We start from the raw sequence: 21,454 nt of genomic DNA, 5'->3' as shown, positions 1-21,454 counted from the left end.
TTCTAATTTTCTCCATGGTGTGGTAAAAACTTTTTTGATTTATTTTCTATTTCTTTGCCTGTGAGGACCATTTAATAGTACTATTCTCCTCGTTAGAATTCAACATGTTTTGAGTTAATTCTTGGAAGCTTAAATTTTATTTTAAAGGCAGACTAATTACAAAATCTATCACATCTGTATGAAATTATCGATAGAATGGAGTTTGGATCACAAAATATTGCTGTATCTCATCTCTGTTTCATCGAACCAACCACTTTAGTCAAATGCTAGATTTTAAGAGATGATTTGCCATTAGGTACATGCTTAACTGCAAGTCATCTCTTAAAATTTAGCATACTAATAATATGCATATGATATATAATACACAAGTAACATAATGTGATGAAAAGAACAAGGTATTCCTTATTAATTCTGTAGACAATGTGATAATGAACTTTTATATTCATTGGCATGGTTTCAAGGAGACCAACTATGACAGTTTCTAGTGACATATTGATTGTATGTCACCACATTTACTGCTTTAGCAGTATAATGCTGCAGCTCACAAAGAAGGAACTTTGTGTGACTAGCTGCAATCCTTTTCTTCAGACGGTAAGGACAGTTTAAAATTAAAAAATACTCCAAACCCAAGGCATAAATAATGGTTTTGCTGTGTTCTGTTACCTGGCTACATTTCTGTGGAGCACAATTTGTTGGCTGCTGGGTGCTTAAGTAAAACATTGTAGCACACATTGGATGATCGCTATCTTCTGAGACAAACTGAAACTCCAATTTCTTACAGGCACAAACTGAAGATGTTGTTTGCAGAGAACTCTCGAAGCTTTCTGCCAAATCCAGCTCTTTCCAGTCAGCATTCTGGTAAAGCTGCAGCTTCCATCCAAGCAGTAGAGAAGGTGAGAAGCTATGCAGACAGCTGACTTTGCTGCCTCACGGGATGAGAAAATTGCGAGGTTGTTAGAGCTAATGCAGTAAATGTGCAGCAGGACAACAAAACGTGTTTTGCTTTCCTTTCCTCCTCCCTCTGGTGAAGTCAGACATGCTGCTTTTAAGCTTTTGAGAGGTGTATTTGGTGATGCTGCCCTGAAAGATGACTTTGCAGAACTTTACCCATTCCATGCAGATGTTCTGCCTGAGGTCCATCCTGCTGAATGAAGGTGCCTACCTGAGATTTGAATTTCTCCTACATTCAGTAGAGAAAGACATGTTACCTAAGGCTGCTCTCAATCCCACTGAGCCCTTGTTTTTCCTGACTGTGTGACAGAGCTTTAGACAACCAGACTACTGATCCAGGCACCTTGGTTTGAGTGTTGGAGGCAAAAGGGAGGAATCCTTAGCTCTCTTGCAACAGGACTGGGTCTGGGGAGACAGTGGAACTCCAACTACTGACATGAAGGAGAGCTGAATTCAATCTCAGTGCTGCAGACTTTGCATTTAGCAATGTTGCAGAGTAATCCAACCAAGTCAACTTTTCTAAAATGCATGGTATATCTCAAACGATAATGCCTAAATTATTTTGACACCTAAGCAAAATTCAATTAATGTAAAACACTTCAGTGTGAGTTTAGATGGCTCTCCTCTTCCTCTTCAATTCTTCATAATTTTTTGCAAGTGAATAAAAAACAAATCTTGGAAAAAAACTTTCCCTCTATGTAATTCTATTTCAGCAGCAACTGAAAAACTGGAGTAACAGGAGTTCAGTTACCAAGTACTTATGGAAGAAATATGATAAAGTGGGACACCTTGGGACTTATGTCAAAAACATGTCAGAAAGAATTGCTTGTGGTTTTGGTCTTCTCCATAAGATAAGTACTGGAAAGTGTTGACAAGTATTATATCTGAATATATACATATACATACATACAAACACACACACACACATATATATAAACATATGTATAAAAGGACAGAATTCACTCATGGTTTGAAAGCTGGACTCAAAGGGAGCACAGGGCTTGTGTCAGGGCAGGACTGTCTCTTGTGTCCTGGGCTGGGGCTCTGGGGGCCACCAGTGAGGGGCAGATCAGGGTGCTGGGCAGGTCACCCACCCAACAGCTGCAGAACTGAGTGTGTGTTACTACTCTCCTTCTGGCATTGCTGTAGGAAACCTCTCATGCCTCCTATAGCTCTTTTGTGTCAAGAAATTATATGTAAGATCTCATTTTTGGCTTTATATAATGTCTCTGGGCATTGTAAGATTGCAGAATACCAGTGAATGAGATCACTCCCATCAAATGAACTGCTGACACTTGAAATGCTCTTTTGATTCCCCTTTTATTTGCACAAGTTGTTAGACTAAAGAGCCACACACCATATCCTTTTCTCACACACAGATCATCTTATTTCCTATTGTTAGAGAAACTGAACCACTACATATTGTGTCATGACATTTCTTAAATGCTGTAAAATAAAGGAAAAACAATTTATTTTCTTTTTTTAGATTGATACCTTGATTTTTGTTTTATTATACTAAAATCCTTAAGTCTACTGAGTAATATATATTCCCTTACTAACCCTTCTAAAAATCTCTATACAGGGACTAAAATTTGTGCCAAAGACATTTGATTCTAAAGGACAAACAACTGAGATTATTTTTATTTAGCAGATTTCCTAATCACATACTGCCTTGGCTTCCCTAAGTATATATGAATTTCTCTAACCACTGCCATATTTCATTATCTCTAGACTTCTGAAAGAGAACTTTTATTAAATCAGTGTCAAAAATCTGAAACACAAGAATTCAGACATGAAAAATACAAACTCTCCTTACAGTATTTCAATTGTTTCTCTATTTTTACTCAAAGGTTTAATTCTATTCTAAGAACAGAACAAAAAAAAAACAAAAGTACAAATTTTATTGATGAAATTATTTTGAAAATGGTGAGCTGTACCTCGGAATGTACACGGAATGAGGGGGGAAATTACTGGACTGTCATGTTCTCTCCAGGCTTCAACTTGTTCTCTAAGGTTGTCACACTGTATGCATCTATCTGAGAAACTGCAGGGGTGGAAGCAAAGGGGTAATTGCCTTCCAAAGGAGTCTCGGTGTTTAGCTAACCCCTAATAAAATGAGCATCTGTATGACAGAATGAGCACTACTGCACAGTGCAACGAAGAAGGCTTCCACATCAGCCTTGTCTGACAGCAGACCTGACATAAGACACTCCCTAACATGCGCCTGCTCAATATTTGCTTTGCACAAGGACTATGATTAATGAAGGCTCATTTCTTTCTATTTTTCAATGATTCACACTAGCACTCAAAAAAATTCTCTTTTATTTCTCAATACCAACATTTTATGGCCTTGAGAAAGACTAGTAAATGCTTTCAAGCCACAAAAATCCCAAAACAACAAAAGACAAAAATCCCCAAAGCTCTGAAAACGCAGCAGATTCAAAAGATCAAAACCTGGCTTTAGTGAATTAAAACAACGTTATCTTGTGTGGCTCCAACAATGCAGAGGAGATGGTAACCAGCTGTGCAGGAGCAGTGCAGCATCACCTTCTGCAGCGCTAGACACGGATTCCAGCTGCGCTTTGTCACTGGCCTCGGAACAAGGGGAGCTGCTGTCATGTGCAGAGGCAGGGAGGGACGCATGTTCCATTTTTCTTGTCATTTCCCTTGGGTGTCTTTTCATAACTACATTCCTGCTAATTAGCTTCACCTCAAAGTTGGGCAGGGCAACTAATTCCCCTTCAAGCTGCAGAGTGACAAGAAGCCCCTACAGTTGCACCTTGTTTGATCAACTCTTTGGGTATGAGCAGCACGAGGACACACAGACTTACTAAATAAACTCAAGCAAGCGAAATAACACTGTTTACCAGAAACAAACAAACAAAAACCTCAGCTAAGGGCCCATTTGACCTTCAAGTACACAAAATGCAGTATCCTCTCCCTCAGGAAACTCCCAGCACAGTGCAGTGGTGGAGACATGAAAAAGGAATACAAGCTTTCTCACAGCTGAAACTGTCCATGCTAGGGCACAGCAACAGCTCACCCAGCTTTTTATCACACATCTTGAAGCACCCAATGCCAGGAAACACCCAATGCCAGGAAGAGTACAAAAGGGAATATCTCATAAGGTCTAAACATCTGCTCTTTATATCACACCTTCTTATAGTAAAAATGCAGTGAACCCCAGATGCAGGGAAGAAATGATGATGTCTGGCTCCAGATCAGAAGGCTGAAGATAGCTTTATTAAAACTATACTATATTACATTAATATACTATTTAAAGAGATACCATACTATTGTACATACTTCTTACTTACCAAACTAACTACAAACTCCTGACTCTCTGCTGAGAATCCTAGACACAGCTGGATCTGATTGGTCATTGAACCCAAACAATCTTCACCAGAATCCAATCAAGCAATCACTTCAGGTATACAATCTCCATACCACATTCCTCATGGGGAAAACAAAGGAGCAGAGATAAAGATTGTTTTCTCTTCTTCTCTCTGTGCTTCTCCAAGAAATCCTGAGACAGAATTATGTCTCTCTGTCCAGAGAATGGGCATGTCACACCTTATTATGTGTTTTTTGCATTTGCAGTCTTTTGGTTCCCTTCAGCTTTTCACAATTCCTGTCCAGACCCAGATGGAGCAGCAGATAGAAGAGCTGTAGGTTTTCATTCTCTCTGTTTATATCAGGGATTGTGGGTTCTTTCTGGTAGTGTGAGCTCTTCACACCTGACGTATAGGAACTTGACTCCAGTGGGAAATTTCCTGTCATTCATACATACTTTGTACCTTTATATTACAGGATTTCTTTCCATCAAGACTCTGAAACACTTACTTGGCTGACATCCTCAAATAAAACCAGGCTTTTCACTCCATTTGGCTTGTTTTTTTTAAACTTACATGGTTTACATAGCACCTTAACATATATTGATTTGTCTGTTTTTACATATTTGGCTTAATTAGGAGTTTGCTAGCACTGGGGGTTTTTTTACTGATATTTTTCCTATTCTTATTTAAGAAGAGAATATTTTTTTTACTTTCAAGTGGACGATGAACTGGATTTTGTGTGCTTCTTCACATGATATATTTTCCCCTACTTTTTTTTTGTAAACAATTTTCATAATGTCTTCAGTTCACTGTTTTTGTGACACAGAGCAATAACTAAATGCAATGTTAAGTGAAGACTTTATTGAAGTTTACCTCCCGCATCAATTCTGTTTTTCAGAATGCCCAGTTCGGACATTTTCTGAGCCGTACAAGAGTGAGAAACTGGAACCAGGTAAGGAAAAAATGAGGAAAAATTAATTCACAGAAGTTTTATACATGTTGTCTAAGAAAATGCCAGGCACTGAGGAACCCTTCAGCAGCCCAGCTGCAGTGCTCCAGTGGCACCAACTACTGTAACCATGTCACTGCTGGATGCCATTTGCTGCACCCAGGTCTTCCCCCCTCCTGCCCAGCACCTGCTCAGCCTACGAGGTCTCCGGGATTGCACACAGATATTCTCTACTGGCTGTTGCAGCTTGAGAGTAATGAAATTGTGACCACAAGTCACAGTGAACAGGAATGTCTCCATCCAGACAGCAGCTGCAGCTCAGGTTCAACAAATTATTTACTGCTCTGAAAGTCAAAACTGTTGTCTTGAGTGAATACACAGGAGCCTTAGTCCCTCCCTTGTCAACTTGTAATAAACTGTGTTTCTTCTCCTTTACAATATGATGAACAAAAAATTTGGAAGATGGAGAACTCCATGGATGTAACTTCATGGAGAAATCAAATATCACTCACTGTGCTGGTCCCTCCACAATGCACAGCAATACTGAAGCTGTCAGTGTGGCCCTGCATGCACATTAATAAATTTTGCCTCTTAACCAAGGTGAATTAATATGAAAGTAGCACCAAAGGGTGATCCAACAATCTAGCTTCCAGTCTGGGCTAGAGCAACTGGAATTAATTTAGCAACTCTTGCCCTGCAACCCATTTCAGAATCTGGAGGAAGATGCCTGTACCCATTATAAACTCTTGCTGTCTATAAACTCTTGCTTGCAAACTCTTGCTGTCTAAAGTGTCTGGAAGTGTAGACAGATTGCAGCATCTCAGAGGAGATATTTAATATTTGCTTACCAAAGCCAAAAGACCAGGATGGAATTAAGAATCAATGACTATGGATAAATATCTAAAGCAAAATCTGGATGCCTTTGAAGACTTTCTTTCACTTTTATCATGGCTCTTAGCATTTATTTTTGTTTTTCCACCCACAAAGTCTTTTTTATTGACGGAAATTAAATATTAATTCACTTTTCAAGCTACACTGTAGAAATCTGATCAAAGGCAAATGGTTACTATAATAAGTAGTAGTTAAATTCTGTAAGTATAGAGTAATTTATAAATTTTCTTCTAAACTATAGCACTGAACTAAACATGTCAAAAGGCTCTGGGACCAACTGACATGTACACCATTACATGGGCACACCCACAATATATTGGCTAAAATAGCTTATTTTCCACTAAAAGGAATAGAAACAAGGCAGCTGAGTCTCTTTGGCTTGTAACCTTTCAAATCTCTCCCAGCATTATTAAATGAGAACATAATTTAATTACTAATGGTATGAGAGGATAAACTGGGCCTGTTCTAAGTCTTAAATATTTTAGACTAAATTTCCACAGAAATAAAAGGTGTTCCAGGCGAAAGATCTGGATCCAGCTTCACACTTTGTCAGAAATTTTTTGTGGGACCTTAAAGCAGATGCAGTGAACCTCAGGTCCACATCTGTATAACAGGGCTTCTCTGCCCTGTCAAATGATTGTAAATCTCAAATCACTTCAATATTACAAGGAACTTGGCACTAAAACAATGACAGTAGGGACAGATGAGAACATACATCTGCTTGTCTGCATTTGATTTGTAAGCAAGGCTCATTAACTTTGTTCCTCACATACAACAAAATGCTCATGCTTTCTTTAATAGATGTCTTTTCACCCCAGAGGTAAGCTTGTGGCACTAAATCTTTACTAGGATTGATTCACACAACAAAAAAGATGAGCATATTCTCAGGCACAATGTATACTCCTCCCTCTGGTGTCTTGGTTTTGGGTTGGTGTGGTACATGCTGATGTGACTGAGCTCAGCACCTCACATTGCACAATGATTTTTGCATGCATATGCCCAATATACACAGAGAAGCTGCCAGTAAACAGGCAGGAACAGCTGTCCCCAGCTTACTTTAAAATTCTGACCTACACAGCTGGAGAAAACACTGCTTTGCTTTCACAGAAGGAATAATCTCACTCACAAGTAGGCTAGTCATCAGACCTCCTCTCTCAGGAGATGGCTGTCATTACTCTGAAGTTCCTTGCTGTGAATTACGACATGGCAAACTGGAGACCCTTTGTATGGCCACTGCCTATGACTGAAAGGTCTGACAATAGAAATAAAAGTTATTTGAGATACTGTGCTAAGAATTTTTAAAAAGAAAGGAGTAATGATGCAATGGATTTTAGGAATAAAAACCCTAATAGGCATTAGGATTTCAATATGTGTAGATACTTGCTGATTATATTTCTCTTATTCCCTACCCTGTCCTTGGTTTTCTTTTCTGATGATCTCTTCTAGCCTTAGGGAAATTATCTGCTGACTTGGACTGCCTATTTATTTTCTTTTTTTTTTTTTTTTTTTTTTGAATCTTTACCATAAGAAATAATGCCAGCTGTACAGCTGACATTAGGTCACTTATACAAGGTGCAATTTAATTATCTAAATCGCTTACGTTATTCCAGCTAACATGCATCACATTCCTGATACAGATTTCCTGCCTTTGACACATGACAAGCCAGCCAGAGCTCTGACACCCTGCTCTGTCCCCAAGGCAGCCTGTCCCCAAAACAGGCTGCAGCCCAGCTGCTCCCAGAATGAGGCCTTGTGCAGAGTCCTCCACTTGCCCAGTGCTGTTTTCTGGTGAGGCTTCATGAAGCACCAGCTGCAGAGCAGAGGCTGAGCTCTCATCATCATCAAGCCTGGTGGCCTTGAGGGTTTCCTATGGTCAAAGGACAATATGGAGATACACACTATTGTGCAGAAGAACCAAGAGTGCACTTGCACAACTAGGACTACAGATATTATGTGGAAGGGGAAGGAAAGGCTGCTTTTGCTGTTCAGACACAACCTGGCTCTGTGTTTTTTATGTTCATTTTGATCTATTATCTCACTCCCATTTTCTTTGAATACTGTGAATGTCCTTTAAAAACTGTGTTTCAAAATAGCACCCTTAAGTCTAGAATCTACCTTATCTATGAAAAATTACCAAACAATGAATGCCAAAGTATTTGACATCATTGAATAAATTGATCAGCATTTTTCAGCCACAGAAAAACGTATCTTCTTTTTTTCCTACATGCTAGATCAGCATTAAATCAGCATATACCAGAATCAATGGTTGGTTGCCCTTCTTCTATAAACATGAAGATCTCAGATGACTTAGGTGAACATCCCTCTGGAGGGGAGGTTTCATTCCAGAGAAGTTTTAAAAAACAGTTATGGTGATATCAAAAAATAAGCATTTAGCAAAAATGTAAAATGTGAGATTCTTCTGTTTAGACCTAAAGAAAAAAGAAAGACTCACTTGACTTCTGATTGACTCCTTCATGCATTTACAATAGAGAAAAGAAAAATGTTTTAGACAGATGGGAAAGGAAAAGGGGAAATCCAATTAAAAACCTCCGTTCTTCTTTTGCATTTTACTTATGTAAACTCTAGGCAGGTTCAGTACCATTTCTGTGCCCAGAGGTGCTGTTTGTCTATGGCACAGCACTGAAGAACTGTTCCTCCATCCATCGTCACACAGTTGGAATAAGGAAGGATTGCCTTGTGTGTTCCTGCAGCAAACTGCTCTGCCACAGGGATCCACGACTGGCACGTGCCTTTGCGTTGCTCCCCCTCGCAGGAGCACTTTTGAGTTCAGCCTGGTTCCCAAGGCATAATACTCCTTTTCACACAACTGGAATATGAGAAAAGGTTCAGACCTTTTGAAGGTTTTCTTCCCATCTTCCTTTTCAAAAATGAAGGGGGCAAAGGCATCACAGAGATTTGCAGTTATGCCTCCTGCCCGCAGGGACCCGGGTTCTACAGCTGTTGGCAGGCTGGCTTTCAGCTTGGCTTCACAAGCAGGAGACATCTGTGCCTGCCCCGTGTCCTTTCCAGCTGCCCCCTGCCTTCCAGTAAAGCCCTGGGGGAGGATGCCTTCATGAAAGCAGCAAAACCCTGCTAGTAACTAAGCTCTCTTAACCAGCTCCCTGTCACACACAGCCTCCTTCCCAGGAACGTGGGCTTAGGTAAGGGTTGGGTTTTGTTTTTAAATCCAGTTAGAGAGGAAACTTATGCTGGAGTTATAAATGCTAAAGTTACAATAATCTGGATCATTATTGCTGAAATGCTTCAGACATGTTATCCGAGATTCAGTGCAATAATGGATATTTCTAAGATTAGGTTTTTCCTTTCAATTTCATACCCGCCCAAACTAAAAAATTTGTTTTCAATTAACAACAGAAATCAGACTGAGAGGGGAAACCTGTGAGTCAAACATAGCAGTTATCATCAAAGCATCTCATCATCATCAAAGGAAATTAATTTGCTTTCAGAAAAGATGAGTATTTCAGAAGAGCTTATTCTTCATACAAACATTACTGACATCAGTTACACAATATTGTAATAAGACTTGTCCGCCATTCTGTGTTAGCATGTACTAAGAATGCTTCCTAAAGAGCACATCTAGCCCTCATCTACTCCCTCTATAATACACTCATCAAGCAAATTATTTTTCAGTCCAAGAGCTCTCATCTCTGTCAGCTACTCTAATTAAAAAAAACCTTCTTCAACTTACTTATTTCATCCAAAACTACACATACAGTATGTAGCAAACTGTGTTGATTCTTCCTAAATTCAATAGACTGAAGAAGCACTGAAAAGCTAAGAGGAATTATTCACCATTTCACTATTACTGGAACACCTACAGAATTTTGAGTAAATTTGTCATATGTAGTTTAGAATTAAATCCATGAACACCAACCTCACCATCAGGCAGGAGAATATATCAATCTAAAATGCAGATTACAATAAATTAGTATCAGGTTCACTGAAGCACATATTATTGACCTGAGTAATTTGTCCATCCTGCTTCAATTCTAAAAAAAGGCTGTAGAGTTCAGTGAAACAGGACTGGCCTCATACCTATGTACTCTTTTCATATTATGTATTTTGTCTTTTGTATTATGGCTCTTTTGTATTAAATGCTGGTAGCCATGGCCTAAAGAATTTTGAAGTCAATGTTAGTGTTACAACTGAATTCAGGGGCACTAACCAAATTTTTCTGTGCTATCATCTTACAAAATAAAACTATGCATACCTGTATAGACCATAGGCGAAGATACTTTTGGAACAGTTTTTTCAAATGGCATTTAATTCCATGAAAGAATTAATATCAAATTTTTTAAAAGATGATACATGAAAATACAAAAGCTTTGTGAAAGTAACAGAAATGGAAATGAGTTCCCAATTCTTCTCAGAATAAGCCTGTAACACATTTATCAGTCTTCAAAAGAACAGCCTTACCTACTTTATTTTAGCAATATCCACTGTTCTCCAGGAAAACGTCCCCCAGAGTCAAACTGGTAGATACTTCAGTAAAACAGAATAGACAGGTCATCCAAGGATCCTTCAGTAAGCAATTCAACAGCAGGCTACAGCGCTTGGGAAACAAACTGTGTGAACGTGAGTTTGTAACAACAAAGCTTGATGCCATTTTTGTCTGTCACAGAAATCCAACTGACTGAAAGAGTAAGAAAAATTTAACCATCTCAGGAGTTAGCCAAAAATACCATCCCCAAGAATACATGAAATTACAGCAAGATTTACTGTCCCAAAGCATGCCAGCAGCAATCCCTTGCAATAGAGCATTCTGCAAGTGGCTAGTGATACCTGAAACTGTCACTGCCACTTGGTTGTCCTTGGGATAGCTCTGGCCTGTGCCATACTGGAGCTTTTTAAAGCAATGTCTAACCCTTGTGGTTGCATCAAGAGGGACTCAATGAAGAATGATTGAAGACAGTGAACTCCGGGTAACAAATGTGCCCCAGGGTTCCACAGTGAAGCTCATTGCTGCCTTGGAAAGGAAAGCTCCCCCTTTAAGAGCTGTTTTGTGAATAATGGCTCTTTTGGGACTTTTAGTTACCTTATCTTATAGAGACGAGGACAGAATAGCTTAGAAAATCCCAGAAGATTTTTTATTAGTTTGGTGAAGCACCAGTTTTTAGGCAGAAGCTTAGGGGAACAAAACATCATTTCCACAAGCAGCAGGCATAAAAGATTCTCAGTGGGGAATGAACTTGAGCCTCATAGGTCAGGTAAGGCTAAACTCAGGAGTTCACCTTTTCATTCAGATAAAAAGCTTCCTCAGACTGCAAGTTTGCATCCCATGGCTCCTGTCTTTCCCTGCATTTTAGAAGAAATCCTGTATGAATATTTATTACAAGTAGCTACACGATGATTTGATAATTCAGCAAATATGATTCAGGCAGTTTGTAGGCACTTAAATACTGAGGGAAAACTACTGCTCAGAGAGCTTCAGCCATCTCACATATCTTCCTGATGTGCAATATTGTGAGCAATTTTTTTAAATGGCTCAGCTGTCAGTATTGTATATACTTATGCCTAGTGTATGTATAGGATAAACTCCAACAAATCTAAACACTTAGTTTGGAAATAAAGGCTATTTGGTAATATTTAGAATTAATGGTTACAGTGCCAAAGTAAGCATGCTTTCCAAAGATAACTTGCCCCCCTCCCATGGCTGCTCAAAAGCACCAGAAGAGCTGTCTCAGGTACGGTATGTGGAGTATGGGTTTTGAGTCACCTATAATGCCATAACACTCATCTGGAAAGGATACTGCACACTTATGAAATTACTTAAAATGTACAACTGTTTTCTGAGTCCCACCTAGTGTAAACCAAATTCAGTTATCCCACCTGAAACCCTGGCCTTTTTTCATGCTTCCCCAAAAAGAGAATGACCAAGGAATTAAGAGCAGACTGTGGCGGCTTCATGTAAGGACTGTACTGGGATCCTGTTTTAATCTCAAAGTCACTTTGAAACAGCTGTGCCAGTGTCACTTGCTTGTTTTCAATATTCCCCCAAAGGACGTGGTTTTTAGTGCTATGTGTCAAATATTCACATATCTTCATCAAATAGAAAACTCATGAGTCTGCCATATGTCATGATAAATACCAAGTATTTTTTCTGAAATAAATAACATGCAACAATCTGTTTGACTTCCCAGTCACTTGGGAGCAACATTTTGTTATTCTGCATCTTGCAACAAAATCAGAGAGCCAAACAAAGGCCAGTTTGCAGGGGATCATATAGATTTGTTTTGTCTCTCAGCTCTACAAAAGCCAGACAGAGCCTGTTTATCCAGACAATAAGATGCAGCCCTTTGTGTCCTGTAGATTTCATCCAGATAATGTTTCATCGTTTAATTTATTAGTGTATCTCCCTGACATCTGATTCCTTCCAAATATCTTACGCGAGAGAAGACAATACACTGGCAGCTGCTTATAAAAACATAGAACGGAAATGCAACATTTTTAGGACATATGATCTGCCTCTGGGTGAAGGGAAAGGCACAACAGCCTGGTCTGTCCCCTCAGGCATTGCACAGCTTAAGTGACATGTCACAGCTGAAAATCCAGCTCGTGAGATGCCTCTGATTTTGTGAGGGGCATGTTGTAATGCCCAAAACATCACCCTCCTAACCAGAAATACTGCAGCACATATTTTAAAAGATATATACCACTGATGCTACTCTACACTCAATAGATGGTAACAAAAAAAGAATATGATCTGTGGTAAAAGAAGCTGTTGTTGTAGTTAAATTACTCCCTTAAGTTAAATTAAGTTAATTTGCTCTCCTAAATTAAGGGTGAAGGTACTGGGATAAATTGGAATAAATGGTTTCTATCCATTATGGCAAAGGATAGCTGCTCTCATGCAGATGGTACCTGCTAGTAAATCACTGTAATACATATATTCAAAATCCTAGTAGGTTTCTCTTCACACAGCTACTGTGTGATTCTGTGAATGGTGTCACAAGCACAGGCATATTCTATTCATTACTTTAAAACTTTGTTTAGCAAAACATTACCAATTAGATATTATTACCAAATACAAAAAATGGATTTCCCCAATTTTTAAAATAATAATTCTTGCCTTTTTTTTCCTCCCTTTAACAAGACTCATCATGAATCCCCTTTGATTTTCCTTAATGTATCCATAAAACCAGAGTCAGTGAAGCCCCTTATCACAGCTACAGAAGTAAAGTTCTCATCCCTTTGTTCATACAGGGAATGGGGTATTCCCTGATGCCAGTGATGGACTGTTATAATATGAGTCACTGCATCTTTGCCCTTGGCAGTGCTTCCACAATTTTAGCACCTGTTTTACTGAGAATTAAGTGCCAATAATAAGCAAGTTGGTTCAAAGGACATTTTGCTCATTCCAATAGCAGTTTTTAGTAAGGTTTTTAATAAGTTTGCACACCAGTGATAAAATCTCAGGGCTGAAGGGAACCCGTATGTAACTGAGGTACTGAACACCTCTGAAACAAGACAGATCAGATGGTAGCTGTATTCCCATGACACTTTACACTGACCAAAAATGCTGAATCATGGGTTACATGATACTTCATATAAGAACTAAAAAGAAGGTAAATAATCTTTTAATGACCAGCTCAGCAGTGAGCATATGTAAGTTCTTCAAACAAAATCAATTAACTACTGCCAGTCTTCTTTGTTCCTTGATATAATATCTATTGAAAAAGCAATAAATTCACTTCTCTTTCAAGACATTAAAACACTTGAGTTATTAAATATTAATGACTAGGATCCAATATAATCTCCTTGTCTTACAGTCATATTGACTGACTTTATCATTTGGCACAAGAAATAACTTCACCTTAAAAGCAGAGTGTGGTAATGAGTCTCCTTGGAAGAAACAATTGCGAAATGAAGACACCTATTTATTACCACTGACCATTCTCTGTGCTTTACAATAACTTATTTTCAGCAGACAAATTTTTATAAAGTATTGGGAGTGACAATGCAAATTATATTATTCCTTGCTGACCATTTGAATAAAGATTTGTGATAGGATTGCCCCCAAAAATAAATTTAAACCAGAGGTCAGACAGAAGTTCAAGACACATACCAACTAGAAAAGAACACTTATCTCCAAAGAATATCATGCCTTGAGGTATATGATATCTAATACAAAAACTTGTGAGAATTAAACTAATACAAAAGTCATTCCTCACACTTTAAGAAAGAGACAATCTTAATTCTTCATCCTTGGACTACAATGAGATGGCAAAGCACATGAAGTATAAGTTTTTATGGAGAAACAGTCACAAAATCAGGATGACACAGAACACGTAAACCTAAATTAACAAGAGGATGTTGTCAAAAATAGTGTTTTGTTCATATAACATAAAGGATGCAAACATAACCAAACGTATTTCTTTCACTTGAACACTTTAATATCTTCATGCAAACATTCAGCTGCTGACAGTTTGCTGATGTGTGATACCTCTTCTTCACAACATACCAGTCACCTAAGTTTTTCTACAGTCCTTTGAGTGTATATGGTTACCTTCAACCCAAAAGGAACCAGTAGCATACCATTAATTAGGGTTTACCCCTGAATGAACACTGTGACAATCCAGGAGATAGTTTATGAGGACTTGCAAAGGAAAAATGAAGTGTCCTATATGACACTCTGCTCTGTTCTGGTCATGCATAGTGACTCTGCTAATTTCCACTCACTCTAAGACCACTTTTAATGTGCTGTACAAGGAATAGGCATGAGAGTCAGTGCAAATTATACATAAGATAGACTTATATATAATAATTACATATAAGACAGTGGAAAATAAGAATCAGCCCCCTAATGTAAAATAGGTGTCTTGCCTCTCTTGGCAAGTCATTGTGGCAAGCCTAGCCAAAATGCATGTGTATCTAAATGAATATCGGTGGCCTAAATCTCCTCTTGTGTGCTCCTGCTTTTTTTCCCCCCCAAAGGAATTTTTGTTCACAAAAGGGATTAGTTACTCAACACAGCACACAAAGTCCTCACAATTTCCAGTCAGGCTTGCGATAATTATACCTTCTGTAATCCACAATCCACTAGTTAGCTGATAAATTAGTGTGCTTTTTACAAAGAAGTAATACTCATGTTACAATTTGTAACACAAACAACAACAACAAAAAAAAAAAAAAAAAAAACACAAAAAAAAACAAAACCAAAACAAAAACAACCCTGAAAACTAACCCAAAGAAAAAAAAAAATAAAATAAGGAAAAATCAGCCATGCAGTGAAACAAACAGAATAAACTGAGAACACTTTCAATCCTATCAGGTTTCACTTTAAATAAAGCAAACCCCATACTGCAGAAACACAAAGGCCAATGTTTTACCCTTCTGTGTATGTATATCAACAGGGGTTATACAAAAATTCAAGGAGAGAATGTGACTGAATAGTAATTTTTTAAATTACTTTGTATTACTTTTTATACTTGATCAGTTAGTAGTCACACTGAGTTTGATGCAAATATTCATATGAGAAAAAATTACTTGCACAAGAAAGACCTGTAGATTCAATTACAATTTCATCCTAGTTGTATTCAAAGGGGTAATATGGGATATAAAACACAAATTGGAAAATCTGAGTGATATTTGTTGATAATGTTACTGTAAGGTAATTAAAATACTCTTGTAGATGTAAGGTGTTTAAGTCACTATCAGATATCTTTAGGCAGACATAGGGTCTTTGTTACTCCTGGATATTCCACTTATTTCTCATTTCATTCACTCTATATTAACAGTAAAACATCTGGACTAGAAACATTCCATATTTATTTAGGATTTAGACCAAAAGATTTTCATCAGTATTAAAAACACAGAAAATAATCAGGCTATTGGACCCAATAAACAAGAATGAAAGGAAGAGCTCGTGCATTAATGCTTTGAGAAAGAAATACTACATATATAGGTTCATTTGATTCACACTCATTCCAAAGCAAGGCTCCTTTGATTTTGCGTGCAGTGCACAGAACAATATACCTCAGACACAGCTGACATTGGCTCAGGTAGGTGCTCTCTTAATATGCCAGTTCAACAAGGTGCTGAACCATAAACACTGCACAAAGTTCACATCTGACTGAAGTCAGTTCTCATTCTGGTATCTGTTGAGGACTTTTATACTACTGACAGGTTGGTCAGAGCTGCTGTTGCACTAAGGAGGCTGTTATAGTCCAGCAGCTGCAAATAAAAGACTAAATGATGGCTGATAGCATAAGTAAAATAAATATTTTTTTTAAAAGACAGTTTTCACAAACTACTGGTTACACAATAAATATAAATAAATGGTCTAAAAACTCAGATGTTATTCTGGGCCAAAGAATGCCAGACACATACAAAACTGTAGTTTGGGGACCAGGCTTTGGGACTTTTCTGGGATGTAAAATATGCAAAATTCCCGTCCTTCATAAATCCCAGCACTGCTTCTCATTCCATAGCACTGTACATGTCTGAAATGGCTGGACTTCTGCACATCTTTATCTTAATCCTATTTAAAAAGCTTATGAATGAAAACACTGGAAAATGGAGGCAAATCCTGTTTTCCTCAGCTGAAATGTCTGCTGAATTCACAACTGTCTACTGAATTCCTGGGATGAGGACTAAGCAAGAACGGCTGTACCTGTAATATAGTAATTAGTGACTGAGATGAGTGAGTGAGATGAGGTGCACATCTGCATTTACTAAATTAAAAAAACTCAAAAAGTTAAGTGTGCCTGTACTGTGCAACAGTACTTGATCTATAATATTCCCTTTTTACTAGCTAAACATAGTTTTAATTTCTTGCCACACATTCTCCTTGCTTTCTCCTATTCATTGTGGCATATCCTGTAAAATACATGCTGCTCATTCACTGTCACCTTGTTCTGTCTCACCTTGCTGTAAGTGAAGTCAGTGGCAAACCTTCACTGACCTCGAAAGGAGCAGGATTTGTCCTGAGATGCCTAATCCAAAGTAGGACTCCCTCTTAATTCAGTAAGCTTTGGATCAGACCTAGAAGGGCTCTTAGCAGAATCAAGAAGTGGCAAGACACAGTCACATATCAAAACCACATCCGAGTATTTATCTCACATTTCTAATCTTTGATGTGAAAGGGATTAAAAAGCAAGCTGTTCCTGTCAATTGCTTGGATGCCACACAGGATCTGAATGACTGAACAAGCACCTATAGGATATCTATGCACACTCATATGGTTTTATCTCTTCAAAAGGGAGCTAATATTTGAATTTGAGCCTTATGGTAATATTTCCTCACTTGATTCCCAACTTGCCACTGTCAAAATCCCACCTACTCCTACAGAGGAAAGAAGACGGTTGTGCCTCTTGTCTCAGGACAAACTAGAAACTTATGACCAAACACAAAAAAATGAAAAATCTGAAAGAGATGTTATCTAAATACTTCAGACAAAACCTTGCCACTGATCCTAACATAGTCTGTTTTAAAGTGCATCCCACTGATTCCACCATATCATGTCTTATGTTACCTAAGGTCAAATGTGTTGTGATGGTCTTTGCTCTTCTTTATGTCATTCAGCCAAGTTTCTATAGCTGTCTAAGCTACCATGGGCATATCTGACTATAATTTTGGCTCATATATGTATTTACAGACTGAGGGTGACAAGATAGAGAAACTGAGTGCATGTATTATGGTGACTTCTAGCTACTAGAACCACAGGAACCACATCAAATGGCATTAACTTAGACAAAAGGCAATTGAAATAATGAAAATCATTACAACATGTATTCAAGTGCAATGTGAAACTCCATTGAATCAAATTAGGGCATGAGGGGAAAAGGAAATAAAAAGGTAAAAAATAATTATGTAGACATCTTGGGAAATTGAAGAAACAGCCACATTCATCTGCAAAATCTGAGGAGAAATCTGCTTGGAGTGACCAAAGGGGGATTTTCTTAAAAGCTCATGGTCAGCCTAACTTCTTTTAAGCAAATTCACGATGGGGCACTGTGTAAGTCATAAGAAGAGTTTGATGAATGGCAAGCACTCATTCAAGTTTAACCATCCTATATTTCTGCATTTATTCAACATGCAAATGAATGAAAACGAGTCACAGGCAAAGAATGTAAAATCAGTATATTACTTTTGTTTTATTCATCTGCTTCATCCTACTGCATTGACTCCTACCTAGTCTTAGACAAACACTAATTAAGCATATGTCTCAAACCTTAGAGACAACTGCCTTCATTTCTGTATATAAAAGAGAAAATATTTCACAAACATATCTGCCTGCTGGATGTCTCTGAGGCAGTGTCCACAGCTCGGTCATGTGCAGTGTGTTTCAGCAGTATGGCTCAGACAGGATTTCCTCCTGCCCCTATGCAGGAGGAGAGGTCTGTTACAGAACACACTGGTGATGTTTCAAGGCGTGCAGGACTGAGAAGCTGGTCCCTGAGTCCTGCAGGCAGTGCAGAAGCTGTGTCACAGAAGTGCTGGCGAGGGCTGATGGATGTTAGCTTGCACCAGGGGATCACGGTGCGTAACACGGCCTCCCTGAACCCTTTTTGGCAAAACTTATGCCCATCTGCTTCCCCTCTGCTCTTTCTCCTGGAGAGGAACATATGGCCCAGAATATGTATCTTGGAAGCAGAAAATTTATTCATGTAGTTTTCTAAAATATTCTGAATACTTTCATTTCCTCCTATAAGCTTTTATTCCACTTAGGAACTTTAAATTCTGCCACAACATTTTTTTAAATAAAGTAAGTTCCTTGCTTAAAAAGTTAGGTAGCTCACAATGAAAAATGAAAATGAAAAATAAAAAGTGTATTGTACCTCTATAGTAAGAGTTACTACTGCAAGAAAAACGTTTGCCAAAATTCTCATTTTTTTGTCAATTGCACCATCATATTTTAATACTTACCTTGGTCCAAGAGCATTGCATCCAATAACAACAACAGAAGAAAATAAAGCCACAGTTAAGCTTAACATGAATATCTAAACATCAAACATTTTCATTTTGAGTCATTCAAACTAGAGATGAGCTTCCAAAATTCACCTCACATTAATTAGTGTTTCACGCCACAAACAGAACAACCAAGTTCCTCAAGATGAAAGTAAATCTTTCTTTTAAATACCAGCACCAACATGTGTGTGTGCAGTCCTATTTCCACAACCAGGGTAAACTTCTCCATTGTATCAGTGAGACTTCAGCCAACTTCCCTGTTTGAAGACAGCAGAACTGGACCCAAGATTCATCTGAATTTGTTCTCACTTCTGACTAAATATATATAAACTTTACACATAGCTGTGTGTGTCTACATGAATAGAATATATACTGTTTATATACATATACCTGTATACACATAAATATGCATGCATATAAATACATACATGCATTAATATTTCAGTATTTTTATACAAAACACTCTAATTCTTGATTGCAAAAATGTAGTGTAAGAGAAAACATGTCATAGTAAAACCATGCCAGACCAGCTGATGACTCTTTGACAGCTTATCCAGAACAACCTACCAAACACTGACACATCACATCTGCAGCGCCTGTAACAGGACAAGCAATACTGAAATGGATGTTTGTCATAACCAAATGCTTTTATAAAAAACCAAGTAGATAGTGTACTCTGTCTGTATTTTCATTGAAGTGTTTCATATGGAGTGCATTAAGAATCACACAGATGTTTCTCATCTAATACAGCAAAAGCAAAGTACAATACAATACAGTAGTTGCCTAAAACCAGCTGAACTCAACAGGGTTCCTTCTGCTGATTTCAATGGGGTTTAGGACAGATTTGGGTGTTTTCACTTAATGATATGTAGATTTTTAGATTCTTCTTTTCTCTAAATATTTTAGTGGATGTTGATTCCTACAAGTCAGATGCATGGGTCATGAAACCATTTTCTACTATTTTCTACTATCTTTGTATTAAGCCTATTGCTTATCCTACCTTTGCTGCAACAGATGAGTTGGGTTTCTCGAGCAAGTCCCAAAGCTTCTTCCTTTTCTCTGGGCAGCAGGTATTATCAAACTCTTCCCCTTCTCTCTCTCGCAATGTTTCTGCCTCTCTCCTCAGTTCCTCATTCATTTGCTCTTTCTTTTGATGGTATCTTGCCTGGCAGCAAGATTCTAAATATATTTCATCAATCCCCCAGTAATCAAGCTCCTGGCCAAAAGAGAGAGCACACATTTCTTCCATCATATGTAGTTTCCCTGTCCTGTAGAAATTCAAAATGGAAGTGAAAGCCCCTGGGTGTCGATCAAAAAAATACTCATTTTCATTCAGATTATAGTCATCACATACTTCTAGCAGAGATTCATGGGTATTGCAGTCTCTGAGCTTTCCTAATCGTGTCCTTGGAAGTCTGTCCAAAGTCCTCCAGAGCACTTCATGGTTGAGTCCACCAACATTTATTTTAACTCTCCGTGAGCAAGCTTTGCTCCTAATGATCTCCACTGGTTCTGGAGGGAGAGAAAGGGTGGACCTTGAAGACTTTTTGGTGATCCCTGGTGGAGCTTTCTCAGCCATTCTGAAAAAGATGAAGTTGTAACACCAGAGTCTGTAGGAAAATGAGCTTGGAGACTATGGGTATTTGGGCAGAATCCTCTTCAGACAGACAGCTCCATTCCTGAAGCTAAAAAAGAAAAAAATTAGAATACTGCCATGTACAATACATTCCCCAATCTCTCTCTTGCTCTCTCTCTCTCTCTCTCTCTCTCCTTACTTTCATATGCAGATGAAAATTTAATGATTGCAATTTGCCCTCTTTATAGTGATACTGTTTGTGGTAATATTCAGAAGCAGTGGAACAGCTGGAACAGCTGTTTAAGCAAAGGAAAAACTCACTGGAATTTCTGTATTTGGGAAAATCAACTGTTACAATTTGTACAAAGGACTTAGGTATTTTGCTTTTTTTTAAAGAGTCAGTTTCTTATACAGCTGTGTTAGCTTAATCTGATTACTTATCTTTTAATGTGTGTGGTGTGTAAATGGAAAGTTTATAGGAACATCTATAAGTAAAGATAGAGGCTAGTCTACCTTTTATTGAAAAATTCAAATTTGGGAGATACTGAAACTGAATAAAACAATCACAGTATATCAAAATCTCCAAACCAAACTGCTTCCCTCCTTGTCCCAATTCAAATTTTAGTTTGCTGTATTATTTAATGGGTAAATGTTATTCACCAAACATTTCAACTGCCATCCTGAAAAGTTTTTAGCACCACACAGCACTTATTTCATTACAAATGGGTCAAAAGAATCCTAAGTCTTTTGTGGCCAACTGACCAGTAATACCTGTTATATAGGTAAGGGCTGTGCATACTGTTCTCTGGATCCTCTGAAAGG

At 38.1% G+C, this 21,454-nt stretch overlaps 1 protein-coding gene across 1 annotated transcript in view; it reads right to left on the bottom strand.

Moving 5' to 3' along the window:
- Positions 1-20,635, bottom strand: part of KCNB2 (potassium voltage-gated channel subfamily B member 2) — a 164,370-nt gene extending 143,735 nt beyond the window's left edge. The window contains exon 1 of the mRNA XM_053947628.1: positions 20,057-20,635. Within this exon, the coding sequence (XP_053803603.1) occupies positions 20,057-20,635 (579 nt within the window). The remainder of the gene's footprint in view (positions 1-20,056) is intronic.
- Between the last annotated feature and the right edge of the window lie 819 nt (positions 20,636-21,454).

The sequence above is a fragment of the Vidua chalybeata genome, chromosome 1 (genome assembly GCF_026979565.1).
Source record: "Vidua chalybeata isolate OUT-0048 chromosome 1, bVidCha1 merged haplotype, whole genome shotgun sequence".
Lineage (NCBI taxonomy): Eukaryota > Metazoa > Chordata > Aves > Passeriformes > Viduidae > Vidua > Vidua chalybeata.
Note: the sequence above shows the minus strand (reverse complement) of the source record. Positions and strands in the feature narration are given on the sequence as shown.